Source organism: Mytilus californianus, unplaced genomic scaffold (genome assembly GCF_021869535.1).
Source record: "Mytilus californianus isolate M0D057914Y unplaced genomic scaffold, xbMytCali1.0.p SCAF_3, whole genome shotgun sequence".
NCBI lineage: Eukaryota > Metazoa > Mollusca > Bivalvia > Mytilida > Mytilidae > Mytilus > Mytilus californianus.
This window is the reverse complement of record NW_026262679.1, coordinates 3,199,432-3,217,080: the sequence shown is the minus strand read 5'-3', so window position 1 is coordinate 3,217,080 and position 17,649 is coordinate 3,199,432. Positions and strand designations below refer to the sequence as shown.

At 31.9% G+C, this 17,649-nt stretch overlaps 2 protein-coding genes across 4 annotated transcripts in view; one reads left to right on the top strand and one right to left on the bottom strand.

Annotated features, from left to right (window-relative positions):
- LOC127733835 (uncharacterized) overlaps window positions 1-14,947 on the top strand; it is a 48,391-nt gene extending 33,444 nt beyond the window's left edge. Inside the window, exons 14-18 of the mRNA XM_052243232.1 lie at window positions 8,084-8,177; window positions 8,829-8,862; window positions 9,528-9,638; window positions 10,295-10,444; window positions 11,101-14,947. Of these exons, the coding sequence (XP_052099192.1) occupies window positions 8,084-8,177; window positions 8,829-8,862; window positions 9,528-9,638; window positions 10,295-10,444; window positions 11,101-13,118 (2,407 nt within the window). The 3' untranslated portion in view covers window positions 13,119-14,947. The remainder of the gene's footprint in view (window positions 1-8,083; window positions 8,178-8,828; window positions 8,863-9,527; window positions 9,639-10,294; window positions 10,445-11,100) is intronic.
- The window catches only part of LOC127733848 (uncharacterized), a 282,424-nt gene that overhangs the window by 211,198 nt on the left and 53,577 nt on the right, over window positions 1-17,649 (bottom strand). The window lies entirely within an intron of this gene.

Genomic DNA, 17,649 nt, shown 5'->3' with positions numbered 1-17,649 from the left:
CATATCAAGCTGCTCCCTGCATTTTATTTGTGATATTGTGATAAAGTATATGTTTACCTGTCATAAGTCATATGGCCTTGACCTAATTTCATTTTTGTCGAGCCTGCGACTTTTGTCACAGAAAGCTTGACATAGGGATAGTGATCCGGCTGCGGCTGCGTTAGCTTACTTCTTAAAAGCTTTATATTTTTGAAGGTGGAAGACCTGGATGCTTCATACTTTGTATATAGATGCCTTATGTTACGAAGTTTTCGCCTGTCACATGTCCATTGTCCTTGACCTCATTTTCATGGTTCAGGGACTACTTGAAAAAAAAGTTGTGATTGTTTGTAATGTTAATTTCTCTCTTATTATGAGTAATAGGATAACTATATTTGGTATGTGCATACCTATCAAGGTCCTCATGCCCGTCAGACAGTTTTCACTTGACCTTGACCTCATTTCATGGATCAGTGAACAAGGTGAAGTTTTGGTGGTCAAGTCCATATCTCAGATACTATAAGCAGTAGGTCTAGTATGTTTGGTGTATGAAAGGATTGTAAGGTGTACATGTCCAACTGGCAGGTGTCATCTGACCTTGACCTCATTTTCATGGTTCAGTGGTTATAGTTAAGTTTTTATGTTTTGGTCCATTTTTCTTATACTTTATGCAATAGGTCTACTATATTTGGTGTATGGAATGATTGTAAGGTGTACATGTCCAACTGGCAGGTGTCATCTGACTTTGACCTCATTTTCATGGTTCAGTGGTCAAAGTTAAGTTTTTGATTTTTGGTCTTTTTTCTTATACTATATGCAATAAGTCAACTATATTTGGTGTATGGAAATATTCTATGATGTACATGTCAGTCTCACAGGTTTTATTTGACCTTGACCTCATTTTCACGGTTCATTGCTCAGTGTTAAGTTTATATGTGTTTCAGTCTGTTTTTCTTAAACTATAAACAATAGGTCAGCTATATTTGTTGTATGGAAGGATTGTAAGCTGTTCATGTCTGCCTGGCATGGTTCATCTGACCTTGACCTCATTTTCACGATTCATTGGTCAATGTTTAGTTTTCTTGGTTAAGTCTGTTTCTTAGAAACTATAAGCAATAGGTCAACTATATTTAGTGTATTGAATGATTGTAAGGTGTATATATATTTCTCGTTTGGCTTATATGACCTTGACTTCATTTTCTTGGATCATGTTAAGTTTATGTAATAGTTGTAGTAAAGCTTTCATTTAGGACTATCAACATAATATCAATGGTTAGTAAAGAAGGCAGGACATTTCAGCGTGTGCACTCTTGTCTAGTGGTTGTGTTGAGTTTTTTTGGATTTGATCTGTTTCTGTCTGTTGGTATGACATTTTGACAAAATTTAATATGTCATGGCTTTAATAACATTTCCTGCTACTGTGATCAGAATGCGTTTTCAGGATGAAGATTGATTCTCATTAGCTTCTACTTAAAAATGTCGCAGGTTTTGTCTTGCCTTGGATGAAAGTAGGGAAAGGAAAGACTATAAATTACTTTTCCACAGCAATGTAAACTAAATAGTTAATAGTTATTTTTTGATATGAATACATAAAAAAAGTTAGAAATAATTTAAATAGTTACTGCAGGTTGGCTAGAAAGGGTAAAAAGACTAAAAAGAAAATATATCTAAAATTGGTTTACTGTGTATGTCCATCTGGCATATAAAATGACCTCATTTTCTGGCTCAAGTAAGTAAGTAAAATTTTCAGGACTAGTTCTTTCCTTATTACATTAGCAATCAATATACATGACAGCTCAAAAACTTTTGTAATGTAGATTGCTTTTCAGGAGTACATGTCACTCTAACATATGTCATATGGCCTTCACCTCCCTTTCTTGCTACAGTGGTCAGGTTAAATTATTTCTATTTTTTTAGAAAAACAGATCAAAATATAATTATTGTTTTATTCAAACAGTAATCTAGAATGGTTATAAATAACGTAAAGCATTTTAATTTGATTTTTATGTTTAAACACAACCATTGTACATTCTTCTTAAAAATAGCAATAAAACATGAACTTATTTGGTACTAGTTATTATTTTGAAGCTTTAAAGATTACAGCACAAGCTTCACATAAAGGCACAAAACAACCGTTAATACAAGCAGTTAACACTTTTTGTGTTATACCACAATTAATTTCTAAGACCTTGACACACGGTGTCAGGAACCAAATGTGATAGAAGGCAATAGCAGCAAATTCACATCCCCATTCCATCGCTATACAGATTCCACAACAAGTTGTCATGATCACATAGCAAATGTTCTTCCACAAGTCAAAGCACTTGTTAGATATTTTCCACACACAATCTAAACTGTGTACGCCATCAGGTTCTGCCATAACATCATGGAAATCTACCTGAAGAAAATACAACATTCAGTGTTGATCAGTTCAGTATTATACCTAGAAACTGATGGATTATTTTCACATAAGGTTTTGTTTTCAGTTTGAACCTTTGATAGGGCAGCTAAATTTTGGTTGTGTTTAATTATTTTCTTTCATGGCTTAGTACAATGCCTTCTAAATGAAAGTGAAATGTTTGCACAGGGAAAATTTTGCAGTAAAATGTCATAAGGGAAAATGAGACGCATGTGAAAATTTCCTGATAATGGATATATTATAGCAAATGTTTATCAAATTTGTTCAAAAATACTTTATTTTAAAACTAAACTAAAATATTTCAATTGCATCATCAATGTTTTTAATACTATATATTGAATACTATATTATAAGAAATTTATGACAAAATGCATTTAAATACAAAGAACTTAAAATTTTAGTTTTAAAAATTATCACAGAAGTAGTTTAGAAATATATTATTAAAATGTACATTTCTTCATTCGTGATGGTTCAATAATTGTTACAATAAAAGATATGTTTCTTACCTTAATATGATTATTAATTCCATTAGGGTCTCTGTCCACTAGGTCCAATGTCGCTGACATCTTTACCAAAGCTTTTACTTTTGCAAGTGAACACTAAACACCCACTGATAAAAGCTTTAAATATGTTTTTTGATTTTTTTTTTTTGGTTACAATAATCAATTTCAGATCAAACAATATGCTCTTAAAATGATTAAACATCATTGTCTTTACCAAGTGTTTACTTTATCTACCTGTTAAATGCATATTAGAAACATAAAGTTATAAATCTTAATATGTATTTTGTTCAGGTAAAATTTGAGAATTTTACTTTAAAAGTGGAGCTCATTATCATTGACTTTCAGAAAATGTAAAAAAACAGTTCTTCATGGATAGGATTTTTACAAGTTTTTTTTAAAAAGCTTTAGCATATAAACATTATCATATGTAAAAGAAAACTCATTTCTGAAATTTATAATCCAAGTTAATGGGGTCTATTAGAGACACTTAAGCATTAATTAGTCCACCTTATTCATGAGTGTCATGAACCAGTTTTTAGACACTGAATGACAGTCATATAATTTTGTGATACAGATGTTAACCAAATTTTATTTTTCATTGACTAACCTAGTGTAAATAGCATCTTTAATTTGACCAGTAACCTATATAATAACACATAGAGTTGACACCAAATCTGATCTGATGGAATCCCATGCAAATTTGAGATTACTTGGGCATATTATTGTATCAGCTGACCAATATTGATATCAAAACCTAATAATTTACAAATGAACTCCTTGAACGAACACTTCAGAGAAAATTTGTTAATAATGCAAGTTAATACTATGGTGTATCAATAAACTATGGTGTTTTGACAAAGTCACAGAGGCAAGAACAAGTTGTGCAGTTTCTGACAGCGGCTTCAACAATGCATTTGTTTGGGATTAGGCTAGTTTTTTGGAACCAATAGAGTTAGGTCAATGATATTTCGTATATGCAGTTGTATAAGCATTGGCACATCTTGTTTCCATGAAGATTATTTGGCCCTCCTCCCTCAGTCATGCTCTTTGACTTTGAAACTTTTGCATAGTTTACATGGGATAAGGTCAGTTTAAGATGAACCACTAATGTTAAGGTAAAATTATTAGGGCCACGCAATCAAGGATGTAGGAGCACAATAGTTTTCACTTTGTCCGTCTGTCTGTCGTCTGGCCATCCACAATTTTTGTGAATGCAAAAACTCCAAAAGGTATAGGTAGGAGGCAAATGAAAGGATTTAAATGAAAAAGATAGCTTTGCTATAACAAAATGATTCTCTGTGTCAAATTACACTTTGCCCTCCAAAATACATATTGCTTGGTTTTTGTCGAGCCTGCAGAAAGCTCGACATAAGGATAGTGATCCGGCGGCGGCGGCTAACTTCTTAAAAGCTTTATATTTTAGAAGCTAGAAGACCTGGATGCTTCATACTTTGTATATAGATGCCTTATGTTACAAAGTTTCCGTCTGTCATATGTCCGTTGTCCTTGACCTCATTTTCATGGTTCAGTGACTACTTGAAAAAAAAAGTCAACATTTTTTGTAATGTTAATTTCTTTCTTGTTATGAGTAATAGGATAACTATATTTAGTATGTGCGTACCTTGCAAGGTCCTCATGCCCGTCAGACAATTTTCATTTGACCTCGACCTCATTTCATGGATCAGTGAACAAGGTTAAGTTTTCTTGGTCAAGTCCATATATCAGATACTATAAGCAGTAGGTCTACTATATTTGGTATATGGAATGATTGTAAGGTGTACATGTCCAACTGGTAGGTGTTATCTGACCTTGACCTCATTTTCATGGTTCAGTGGTCAAAGTTAAGTTTTTGAGATTTGGGCTTTTTGTATCGCCTTGACGGAGTAAAAAAGCGAGACATAGGTATGCTGTTTCCTGCGTCGTCGGCTTCAACAATGTATTAGTTTGTGATTAGGTCTAGTTCATGGTGGTAGTGGTAGGTCAATGATATTTGGTATGCAGTTGTATAAGCATTGGCACATTTCATTACCATGGAGATTATTTGGCCCCACCTCCTCAGTCAAGGTCTATTGACTTTGAAACTTTTCATAGTTTACATGTATTAGTTTGTGATTAGGTCAATTTATGGGGAACCACTAGTGGTAGGTCAATGATATTTGGTATGCAGTTGTATAAGCATTGGCATATCTCATTTCCATGGAGATTATTTGGCTCCGCCCCCTTAGTCATGGTCTATAGACTTTCAAAATTTTGCTATGTTAACATGTATTAGTTTGTGATTAGGTCAATTCAAGGGGAACCATTAGTGGTAGGCCAATGTTAATTGGTGTTCAGTTGTATAAGCATTAGCACATCTCATTTCCATGTAGAATATTTGGCCCCGCCCCCTCAGTCATGGTCTATTTACTTTGAAACTTTTGCTTAGTTTACATGTATTAGTTTGTGATTAGATCAGTTTAAGATGAACTGCTAATGTTAAGTCAATGATATTTGGTATGCAAATTTATTGGCATTTGCAAGTATTGTTTCCATGGAGATTATATAGCCCCACCCCTGATCATGGTTCATTGACTTTGAAACTTTTACATAGTTTACAAGTTAATGTTTGTGTTAAGGTTTGTTTCAAGGGAACGACTTATAATAAGTCAATGGTATTTGGTATGCAGTTGTATTAGCATTGGCACATCTCATTTCCATGGAGATTTTTTAGCCATGTACCTTCAGTCATGGTTCATCGACTTTGAATATTTGCATAACTTACATGTTAAAGTATTGCTATTTTAATTTCAACATTTGCATTATCAAAATTACAAAAAGGCGAGACATATCTCTGTGATAACAGATTATTTTCTAATACTATACGCAATAGGTCACCTATTTTTGGTGTATGGAAATATTTTATGATGTACATGCCAGTCTTGCAGGTTTTATTTGACCTTGACCTCATTTTCACTGTTCATTTCTCAGTGTTAAGTTTTTGTGTTTTGGTCTGTTTTTCTTCAACTATAAGCAATAGATCAACTATATTTGTTGTATGGAAGGATTGTAAGTGTAAGTGATAAATTAGTCCTGGTAAAATGTGTCCGGGCGGACAAATATAACTAGTATAAAAAGTCCATGGTTACAGAATTTACTAGTATATTTAGTCCGATGTCAGTAATTTATGTCCCCAGACTCATTTTCCTAGGAATTTATTTCCATGTCATCAATATTCCTAGGTAAAAACGTCCATGTCCTTTATTTTAATAGGAAAATGTGTAATAAAAGAAATCATTTACATGTAAACAATGGAATATTTAATTCTTATGTTTTAATGTTGTTTAACAGTTGTGCATTAATCTTTTAATAAAATTTATGTGCCCAGACTAAATTTCCTAGGAAATCCTGTCCAGGCCATTTAATATTGCTAAGTAAACACAACCATGTTCATTATTTTGATAAGACAATTTGTAATGAGGGAAATCATTTACATGTGAACAATGGAATTTTTAATTATGTTTCAATGCTGTTAAACAGTTGTGCATTAATCTTTAAATAAAATTTATCTGCCCAGACTAATTTTCCTAGGAATTCATGTCCAGGCCATTCAATATTCCTAGGTAAAAACGTCCATGTCCTTTATTTTTATAGGAAATTTTGTAATGAAAGAAATAATTTACATGTAAACAATGGAATTTGTAACTTATATGTTATTAAATTGTTTAACAGTTGTGCATTGATATTTCACTATTTTATCAAAATATGGGTGTTTTTTAATAATTAAACGGACTTTTTTTCCTAGGAAAATTAATATCACAGAATTTTATGATGTACATAATCACAAATGTTCCTTTCTTGATTTTGATATTGATTAATTTAAGTAATGTCTTAAGAAATAAACTTCTAAAGGGACTTTTTTCATACAAAAAAGGAGAATACAGAAATATAAAAATTTTCCTAGGAAAATAGGTGCCAGACATATTTTACTAGCTACGGACTTATTTTCCAAGGAAAATTTATCCAGGGACTTAATTTCCTAGTAAAATTACGGTCACGGACTTGATTACCTAGGAAAAAAAGTCTGGCGGACAAATTTTACTACCGGACCAAATTTACTGTTACATAAGGTGTATATGTCTGTCTGGCAGGTATCATCTGACCTTGACCTCATTTTCATTGTTTATTGGTCAATGTTAAGTTTTCATGGTTAAGTTTGTTTCTTAGATACTATAAGCAATAGGTCAACTATATTTAATGCATACATTGATTGTAAGGTGTACATGTCTGTCTGGCATGGTTCATCTGACCTTGACCTCATTTTCATGGTTCATTGGTCAATTTTAAGTTTTCTTTGTTAAGACTGTTTCTTAGAAACTAGAAGCAATAGGTCAACTATGTTTGGTTTATTGAATGATTGTAAGGTGTACATGTATTTCTCGTTTGGTTTATCTGACCTTGACCTCATTTTCTTGGATCATGTTAAGTTTATGTGTTACTTATAGTAAAGCTTTATATTTAGGACTATCAACATAAAATCAATGGTTAGTAAAGAAGGCGAGACATTTCAGCATGTGCACTCTTGTTTACAAAATACATATTAATCAAGAACACATCCTGATTTGATTGATGACGTCAAAATTTATGAAAATTGACAACTTATGAATATTTGCTTTTTATGCATCAGTCTTTTTGTCTCACAGAAAAATGTGCAAGCGGGGCCCTTGCTGACATGTCAGTTCTCTCTAATTTGGTATGCAGTTGTACAGTTATATTAGCATTTGCACGTCACATTTCCATGGATATTTTACGGCCCTATGCGTTTAATCATGGCATATTGACTGAAACTTTTGCTAAGTTTACATGTTGAAGTTTGTGTTTAGGTCAGTTTAAAGAGAACCACTTATGATAAATCAATGGTACATGTATTTGGTATGCAATTGTATTAACATTGGCATTTCTTATGTCCATGGAGATCATTTGACCCTGCAGCTTCAGTTATGGTTCAATGAATATAGTTTATAGTTGACACGAAAAAGTATTGCCATTTGAATTTCAACATTTGCATTAAACTATCAAAACTACATACAGGTGAGACATATCTCTGTGTCAACAGTTTATTTGATTTAGTGGTTAAACGTAGGAGTTACAATTTTGGTAATGTTATGTATGTTCGTGAAATTGTAAATATGATTTTACTTTATAGGTCCAGAAAGCTTATACACCATCCAAGTCTTGCTGATTTTGGACCTAAAAGACAGATAGTAGTAGATACTAAATCAGGAAAAGAGAAAGACCAGGTAGAGTTAAACTGATTGTAACATGTACTGATATTGCAAGTACAGTAACCTCACAACAACAATGAGAATACTATACTATTTGCAGCATATTCTCCCCTTAAGATTCTTTCATTCTCATGGCAGATAAACATATCAGTCTTCAATATCTTTTCCAACTAGCAAATTGTTTTATATATATTTTGTAATGGTAAGTTGTTACTTTATTTACGTAAAGCTATAAACTGTAAAAAATCTCTTCAGTCTGTTAACCTTTAAGTAAGTCTTATCAAACGATAGGTATGTTGTTACAAGATTTAGTAATTTTCACTTATTTTTGCCATTATTTACAAAAGTTTGAAGGAAAAAACCAATAAACCAATGATAAGTAAAAAATAAATTATACACCAAAAAAATGTTATGAGTCGAAAAACAATAAACCAGTAATAAGTAAAAAAAATGTCATCATGCAAATTTTCAGCTAAAGATTAGTTTTGTTTGGTAAATATCTGTCAAAATGAAAGGTTATTTATGCAAAATTAGAAACTGAATTCCTTTGTCTGTAACCTTGAGTGTATTATAGGGGAATGGTGGAGTTTCTCTTAAATATTTTGTGGAAATGATACCTGAGCTTGCTTTTGTACAGATCAATATTTTTTTTACTCCTTTTTTCAGAAAACAAACACAAAGCACAAAAGGAAAGAAAAAGGTGAGGAGACAATTGATCATTAGTGGGATTTATTTAATGATTGGATTTAGAGTAAATATACAAAGTTATTGTAAAGTTCAATCCTTAAGAATCAAATTTTTGCAACAGACTGAATATTTGTGTCAATTTTAAGATATCTATTTGACTGATCTACTTGCAAGAGGATATATCCTATACATTTTGTAATGGAAAACTTGGATTTCTGATGAATCATTACTGGACAATTTCACATTATGTATTTGATTTTAAACATTTACTGTAAATTGAGAAATTATTGCCTGCATTTCTTATTCCGATTTTTGAAGAAAGAACAAAAATGTGTGATAAATTATCAGATTTCAGGAAAATCTGCATATAGATATGGGTATCAAATTCAGAATGCAAGTTATTATTGCGATGATCACCCAGTCACATTATTCACATTTATATAAACCTAACAATTATTTGTGAATTTACAGTAATTCAAATGCAAAATTAGACCACATGAAAAAAATACTATACATGTATATGAAAATTCATTTGCACAACAAGAGCTAATAAGCAATAGTCTTATGAATTATCAAAACGAACCTCGGGTAAATACATATTATAAGCAGAAACATTGACCTTGAACCTAGGAATAGACATACCAGTTTTTTAAAAGTATTTGTATGAACTGTTTACAGATAGAGAGAAGAGGAAATTAGAGAGAAGACAGTCAGTTGCTGTCATGGAAACAGTGAAGAACTCAGCAAAGAAGAAGACTAAAGCTGCTCATATTCTGAAAAGTCCTAAATGTAGGTGTACAATTGATTTTTATTCTTTGTCAGTCTTACCACGTTTCTTGTCTGAAAGCTAAAATATGTTGATCGTAGAATCTGTGGACAGTTTTGTTTCGGTTGTTCTTAATAAGGAAATGACAATTTTTGTATAAAATCAAGCAAAAAAGTAACGAAAAATTGTTTTATAGTTAAAGGGAACTATATTCCTGGGCAACGAAAATAGTTCCCTTTAATTGTGGTCTGGCCAGTAGAAGGTATTTCCAACCATTGAAGATACCTTGTTAAAGAAGCACATGCCTTATTGTAGTAACATATTGTTAAAAGACTTGGGTCAGAGAATTATGTTTTGTCTTAGAATACCTTTTGTATGTGTAACATGTAGGTAAACTATTTCTGAAAAATATCAATGGCCCTAAAAAGGGTCATTTGTGATGGCTATCCTTGGCACTAAATTAATTTCTGTCTTCCTCAGCCCTCAATGAATGTTTCCAAACCTTGCTGTCCTTTTGTTTACATACACGAGTGATATCATTTGGATGGGAGATCACTCCTGTATAAATCAAGAGACCCAAAAGGTAAATAATAGGGATATACATCAAACATTTCATTTTTAGGCTTGTTCGTCATTCCTTGCAAATCAGCAAACATCTATTATTATGTGAATTTTACAGATATGAAATCATCTTATAGAAAACTTGTGTCTGAGACACCATCTCATAAACAGAAAAGTCAGAATATGTGGAAAAGGTTGGAAAAAGAACGTAGAAGAACTCAAAGCGTGATTGATGTAAAAGTGGTCGCTGAATCTCCTGTCAAATTAGGTATTTATACAATATAAATCTACAGTACACCTTCTGTTAAGTTAATGTAGTGCAAGAGTATTCATTACTTTACTAATAGATATTTAAAGTGAAAAATACTTCATTTCTTTTCTGTTTATTGATATAGCATCAGTCACATTTATTTTAATTAGGGCACCACTGAATGGCGGGTCGCCCTATAGTGATTTGTCTGTCCATCCGTCTGTCTGTCTGTCTGTCCGTCTGTAACAAATTGTGTCTGCTCTATATCTAGAGAACCGTTATGATTTCATACTTTATACTTGACATATATATTAACCTCTGACTTTATTTTTCTATAAAATAAAAATACACATGTTGCAATATCAGCAAAAATTACTCTACAATACAAGTCAGCAATATGTGTCACACCTTGAAAAACAAGTTGTACACGAATTACTTTAATTCCATTTACAGGCCACTTTTTCACATTATGGTAAAATCATTAGATGTACACACTAAAGGAATTCAAGTAATATTGATATGAAAGAATATTCAAGTAGAGAAACTCAAAAATAGACATTGTTATATCGTCCATGCTGACTCTTGATAAATTTTCTAAGTTAAAAATTAAAGCAAACAAATATGTAAATTAAAATTGTATTCTCTACCTGTGTAATAGAAGTTTCCTTTTTCAGATGTTGTGGAAAAACTGAGTCCATCTCAGAAAAAACAAGCTGTAAGAAGATCATTTTACTCTGCAGGACCTGTTAATAGATCTCGTAGCTTAACAAACAGCCTTGAACTTGCTGACAGAATTGCTGGCAGGACTAGCAACTTTGTAAAAAAAGCAAAAAGACAAAGTTTATTTAACTTGAAGTCACCTGACAGAAACTCTTCGTTTTTATTGTCTCAGTTGATGAGTAGTCCAGGTTCAGTCAGAAAAACTCCTGGCAAAAAATTATCATTGAGCAAAGCATTGCAGTCACCGTGCCAGAATACGCGATCAAAAACACCAAGTAAAGCTTTGTCATCTCAAAAATCTCTTTTTAAAGAGAAAAGTCCAAAGAGATCAATAAAGAAGCTGTCATTCACACCTGTGAAAATGTCATCCCAAGAAGTCCTTATACCAGATTCACCATGTCTAAATACAAGGTCACACACTCCAAATAAAGGTCAGAGGGTCACTGGTACACCTTCACGATCACTAACAACAAATACCTTACTCATGTCACCAAGTCAGAATACAAGGTCCAAAATTGTGTGCACACCTACAAGACATAGTGTTAAAGCTAAACTTTTCATGAAAAGTCCAGAACATAAAACAGGAAATAAAACTCCAGTGAAATTTGCATCACCTCGTAATCCACAAAGAGGAAAAAGAGCTCTGAATTTAAATGATGTTGAGATTGAGACAAATGATGCTATTGTGGTCTTGACCAATCAAAATTTAGGAGCCACAGAACAATTATCAGCTTATCAAATTGAGACCAAGTCTGAGAAAGAAATTATTATCCAACCTCAAGCAGAGAAAACGCCATCACCAACAAAAAGAATGGTTGTAAAAACACCTAGCTCAATAGATAGTTGGCCACGAAAGAAGAAATGGACAAAAATTAAATATAGCGAAAGTCCAAAAATTAAAACAGATGAACCAAACTTTGTGGAAGAAAATGGTTCATTGAAAAGTTCTCAGTCAAATGGTAGTAGTTCTGGTGATGATGAGGTTGGAATAAGGATCAATGATAAACTAGATACAGATGATAGACTACAGCTGGATATCAATAATGAGAAATCTAAAGATTTCATGTTTTGTAAGCCTAGGACTTCTTCCAAAAGAAGCTTAGCAGTTTCCCCTGAAGGTAAAACTTATGATTCCCCAGCTAAACGAAGGTGTTTTTCTCCATTGAAGAACAACATAAAAAAACAAGACATGAGTTCTGTAACTCTTGATAATGATGAGAAAATACTACTGAAAACATTTGGAAAACGAAATTTGAGTTTATCACCGGAAAAGTCCTTATTATCACCAAATAAAAGACAGAGAATTTCTTTGAAATCAATTGATTCACCAAAACAGGGGTTTTCCCTCCATTCACAGCTACTTTCAAAGAATCTCACTGACACATCTGACGTGTTATCTAGTCAGGGCTTTGACACAAATGTTCTGAATTCACAAGGTAGTTTTAAGTCACAAGACTTTCTTTCTCTAACAAGTAATGAGTCAGTGGAATATTTCTCGGCTTCAAATGATGAAGTCTTCCTATCACCAACCAGAAGGTCAAGAAATCTAGCCTCTTCACAAAGTCAGGAAACTGAAAATGCAAAATTAACAGATTTATCAAATATATCATTTGTAAGAACAGATTCACCTGTATTTGGTTCTTCAAAAAAGAAAAAGCTTGAGAAAAGACTAAAAAGTATTGAAATAGTTGGTGAGCAAGATGTGGAAGGCAATTCGAAAATAATTAAAAGTCCTTGTTCAAAAGTGCTGCAGTCAGAAGATGGGAGTTCTAAAATTTCACCATCTGCCAGGAAATACTCGCCAAGTGTATCAGCTAAAAGTCTCTGTCACTTAATTAGCTCCCCTATCCTGAACTCTCCTGCTACAAGAGAAGGAAAAGAAGATGGTAGTCCTAAAATAGATCAAGACAGTTTAAACGTTAGAAGACAAAAAATGTCAGGAAGAATAAGGAGATCATTAATGCAGAACTAAAATATTTTTCACAATACAGTACCGGTAGTTGATTATGTAATAATAAAAGGTTATTTTTCATTTAAAACCACTTACATTTGAAAATTTAAATAATGACAAATGTGCCTGATTTTTATAAACACTTTGCTAATCAACTCAAAACTGTTTTTTATATCCGAAAATTGTTTACTGGTTTGTATCCTAGTAAATTCGCCAAGCCAACTGTTATCTTTCAATAAGTATAATATTTTGGCTGTTGATAGTTATATCTAACAAATGTGAATTTTAATAGTTTTTAGCAAATTTTATATACGTAATCTGAAAGACTGAATTACAGCAGTTAATGTTTTTGTGTTAATTACGTTAAGAATACATCAAATATCTTTCAAGGTGAAAATATTTACTATATTTAATAGAAGATGCCATTTTTTCTCAATTCAGCTTTTAAGAAATATTCTTTCTATAATAAAAAAATTGTTTGCATCCTATTTAATAGAAATCTTTATTGTCTTATCTATACTATTAAATGAGAAGACCTCATTTTGTGTGTCGCTTCTCCTCCTTCCACAATAAATCAATCATCATGCCTGTGTACCCTATAGGTACCATGCATAGTAGCATTTATCATCCTCTCTTACGATTATTCAGTTTGGGTTGTTTTGGGAGGAAAACGAAAATAAAGGCGTCCGGATATTGTTTCCGTCATCGGACTGATTTTAAGTCACAGAAAAGACTTTAGTTTAGGACTGTTTTAAAATTACACATAATTTTCATAAGTACTTGGGGACAGGACAAGCATTTTCACGTTTTTCTGTATACTATGATCAATCATATACTATAAATAAAGTGTATTTGCTATTTACTATCAATTCCAATAGTTTACTATCCACGGCGGTCACTGATATATTATATAGAGTCTCTATAGTATTTATAGTATTATACATAAAAATAGAAAACAAAAATAACGGTCTTTGGAAAAAAAAGGGGGGAGGGCTAAAAATATTTTGTCCTGTCCACAAGTATCTATGACTTTTGATACCTTTCCTGAAATTCTCCAGTCATAAATCTTTAACAAAAAATTATCGTAAAACAAGTGTTTACATACTTTCAATTACGCTCTAAATGCCCTCGATTTCGCGGTTGTGTTCTTGTTCTTGTACCTTTAAAAACATCAACACCAGTACAATGTAATTCAAATCAAAGCCTGTTGTTTCTAATGATTTTCACTTGTGCTACCTTAATTTATTTATATGTAACATTGATAAGATATCTACTTTATTTGGATTGATAATTTGTATACAGAACCAAAGTTTGGTTTGTTTTTGTGTTGCCTGCGATAGTCCCAGAATGAGAGACATAGGGATTTAAATCCAGTTGTGATGGCAGTGTAAACTATTTTCTGTAAAGCTTTATATTTCAGAAGAAAAGATATTTATGTGTTCACACTTATTTCATACTTGTTTATCATGACTTTTAGGCTGATCTGAAATTAAAAGAATGTGGGAAAACTCACTATAGGTCAAATAATCTTTATCAAATAATTATGACAACATAGTCCAGGGAAAATATAATAAAATTTATTTTGAAATAATTGAATCGCTGAAGCCAGTGAAGCAACAGAAAAATTACTTGTGTTTGCTTAACAAAACATGAAAATTGTTGTTCAGTATCAATATTACACTTATTAAAGAAAGATTGTTCAAAAAGATATGAATTTGTAACATAATAATTATGTACATGTACATGTAGTTGTAATTAATAGTAATTATGTACATTATTTATTATATTTTTATCATGTATCAAGACTAAGATCAATCTAATATTTATCAAATAAAATTTAATTCCTACTGCTCTAGTTTTTGTCTTGTCTGCAACGAAAGTCACAGAAAGCAAGATATAGGGATTACATTCCGGCAGGGACATCGTAATCTATTTGTATAAAGCTTTATATTTCAGAACTACTGGGTATTGATAGGCAGTCAATTTATATTGGTGGAGAAAGCTGGAGAGAACCACCATCCTTTGGCAGGAAAACTGACAATCCTAGTCAATTAAAATAGCATTCAATCACACCAGCCACATGGGGTCATCAGATCGATACAAAGCATACAAACAACTAACAAATACACAAAAGACACACAGTACAGATCTTGCAGTACTCACATTTACTGACAGCTTGTTTATAGTCCATAACAACTAATCAAATCATCATGTAGGACTATGATTACATGCAATATTTGCCACTGGACATTAAATCCATCTTTTGAAATTGTAACATAAAGTTGTAGATAACAAAATGTAGCTTTTGTTTGATTTAGGATTTGAAATTTTATTAAAGGGAATTAAATTCTGTAAGGGGTCAATTTTTGGTTTCAGCCATATTAGCATTTTTGTTGATCTTTTATAGCTGTTTCAGTTTCTGTCTACTATGGTTTTCTAATTTATAGTCAAAAACACTAATATTTAATAAAATCATTATTGAAGAGCAATAACTCAATAACTAATAATGTTGTGGATATGTTTTTTTTCAAAAATATTAGACAAGTGTTTGCATTCAACCTCTGTGCTCTAATTTGAGTCTCTTGGCTTGTGTGTTGATAGATAGTTATATGATTCATAAACTATAAGTTAGCTCTGAGTATCAATCATGTGCAGTTTGGTTTTACTGTGCTTATCCTGAAGGTTTTAGCCTATCACAATACCAATTGCTCAAATAGTTTACCAAATTACAGTTTGAATTCATCTCCACGAACTGATCAACTGATATAATATTTTAGCTATTTGCTTCAGTGAAAGGTTGTTAGTATGAAGTGAGTGCATTGAAATAAAAATAATGCTTACCATCCATCCAGCTTTATTTAATGTCTGTGTAATGTGATTGACATAAAATAATCAACTTCTATAATATAAAGGCACTGGTTTTAAAAGGTCTGACTTTGACATGAAAACTTCTATCGTAATGACATTTTATAAATAATCAGTTCTAACAATTGTTTGATTAGTCAATAATTTATTGCTTTGTTTTCGAACAGGACGTTATTGTGTAATTGTAAGTTGGATAATTTTTTCAATAACAATTACTGATCTACTGGCATTAAAGGGAAATAAATTTTATTCAGTCATTGTAAAAAATATTTAATCAAAGATGAGGGGGTGGACAGGGGGTACCCTTCTCCCACCTCCCACTTTTAGAATCATTTTTGTCGAGCCTTCGACTTTAGTCAGAAAAGCGAGACATAGCGATCCTACATTCCGTCGGCGTCGTCGTCGTTGTCGTCGGCGGCGTCCACAAATATTCACTCTGTGGTTAAAGTTTTTGAAATTTTAATAACTTTCTTAAACTATCCAGGATTTCTACCAAACTTGGACAGAAGCTTGTTTATGATCATAAGATAGTATCCAGAAGTAAATTTTGTAAAAATAAAATTCCATTTTTTCCGTATTTTACTTATAAATGGACTTAGTTTTTCTGCCGGGAAATATTACATTCACTCTGTGGTTAAAGTTTTTAAAATTTTAATAACTTTCTTAAACTATCCTGGGTTTCTACCAAACTTGGACAGAAGCTTGTTTATGATCATAAGATAGTATCCAGAAGTAAATTTTGTAAAAAAAAAAATCCATTTTTTCCTTATTTTACTTTTAAATGGACTTAGATTTTCTGCCAGGAAACAACACATTCACTCTGTGGTTAAAGTTTTTAAAATATTAATAACTTCCTTATACTATTTTGGATTTATACCAAACTTGGACAGAAGCTTGTTTATGATCAAAAGCTAGTATCTAGAAGGAAATTTTGTAAAAAAATAAATCCATTTTTTCCGTATTTTACTTTTAAATAGACTTAGATTTTCTGCCAGGAAACAACACATTCACTCTGTGGTTAAAGTTTTTAAAATTTTAATAACTTTCTTATACTATTTTGGATTTGTACCAAACTTGGACAGAAGCTTGTTTATGATCAAATGCTAGTATCTAGAAGGAAATTTAGTTTTCTTCCAGTTAACATTACATTCAGTCTGCAGTTAAAGTTTTTAAACATTTATTAGATTCATAAACTATCCTGGATTTTTACCAAACTTGGACAGAAGCTTTTTACAATCAAAAGATATTATCAAGAGGAATATTTTTATTGATTTACTTACTCATTTTTGTTGAGCCTGCGATTAGCAGAAAAAGTAGGCGAGACACTGGGTTCCGCGGAACCCTTACAAATTTTTTCTCTCCCACCTATTTTTTGTCTCCCACAACAAATAACAAAATTTGAAATGCTAAATTAATAGAAGTTGAAGAGCATTGAGGAAAGGTTTTGCCAAATACTGCTTATAAGTAATCTTATACTCAGAGGTAGAAAATCCTTAGTATTTTGAACAAATCAACATACTTATAAAGTGTCAATATGAAGGAAGTTGATAGTTGACAGAACAAAATTTTGCTGATTGTAATGTAAATTACTTCCCTTTATTATTAACAGAATAGTATTAAATTGCTTTAAAAAAAAATATCCAAATTACAATTACGCAATAACTTCCTGTTAGAAAACAAATCTATA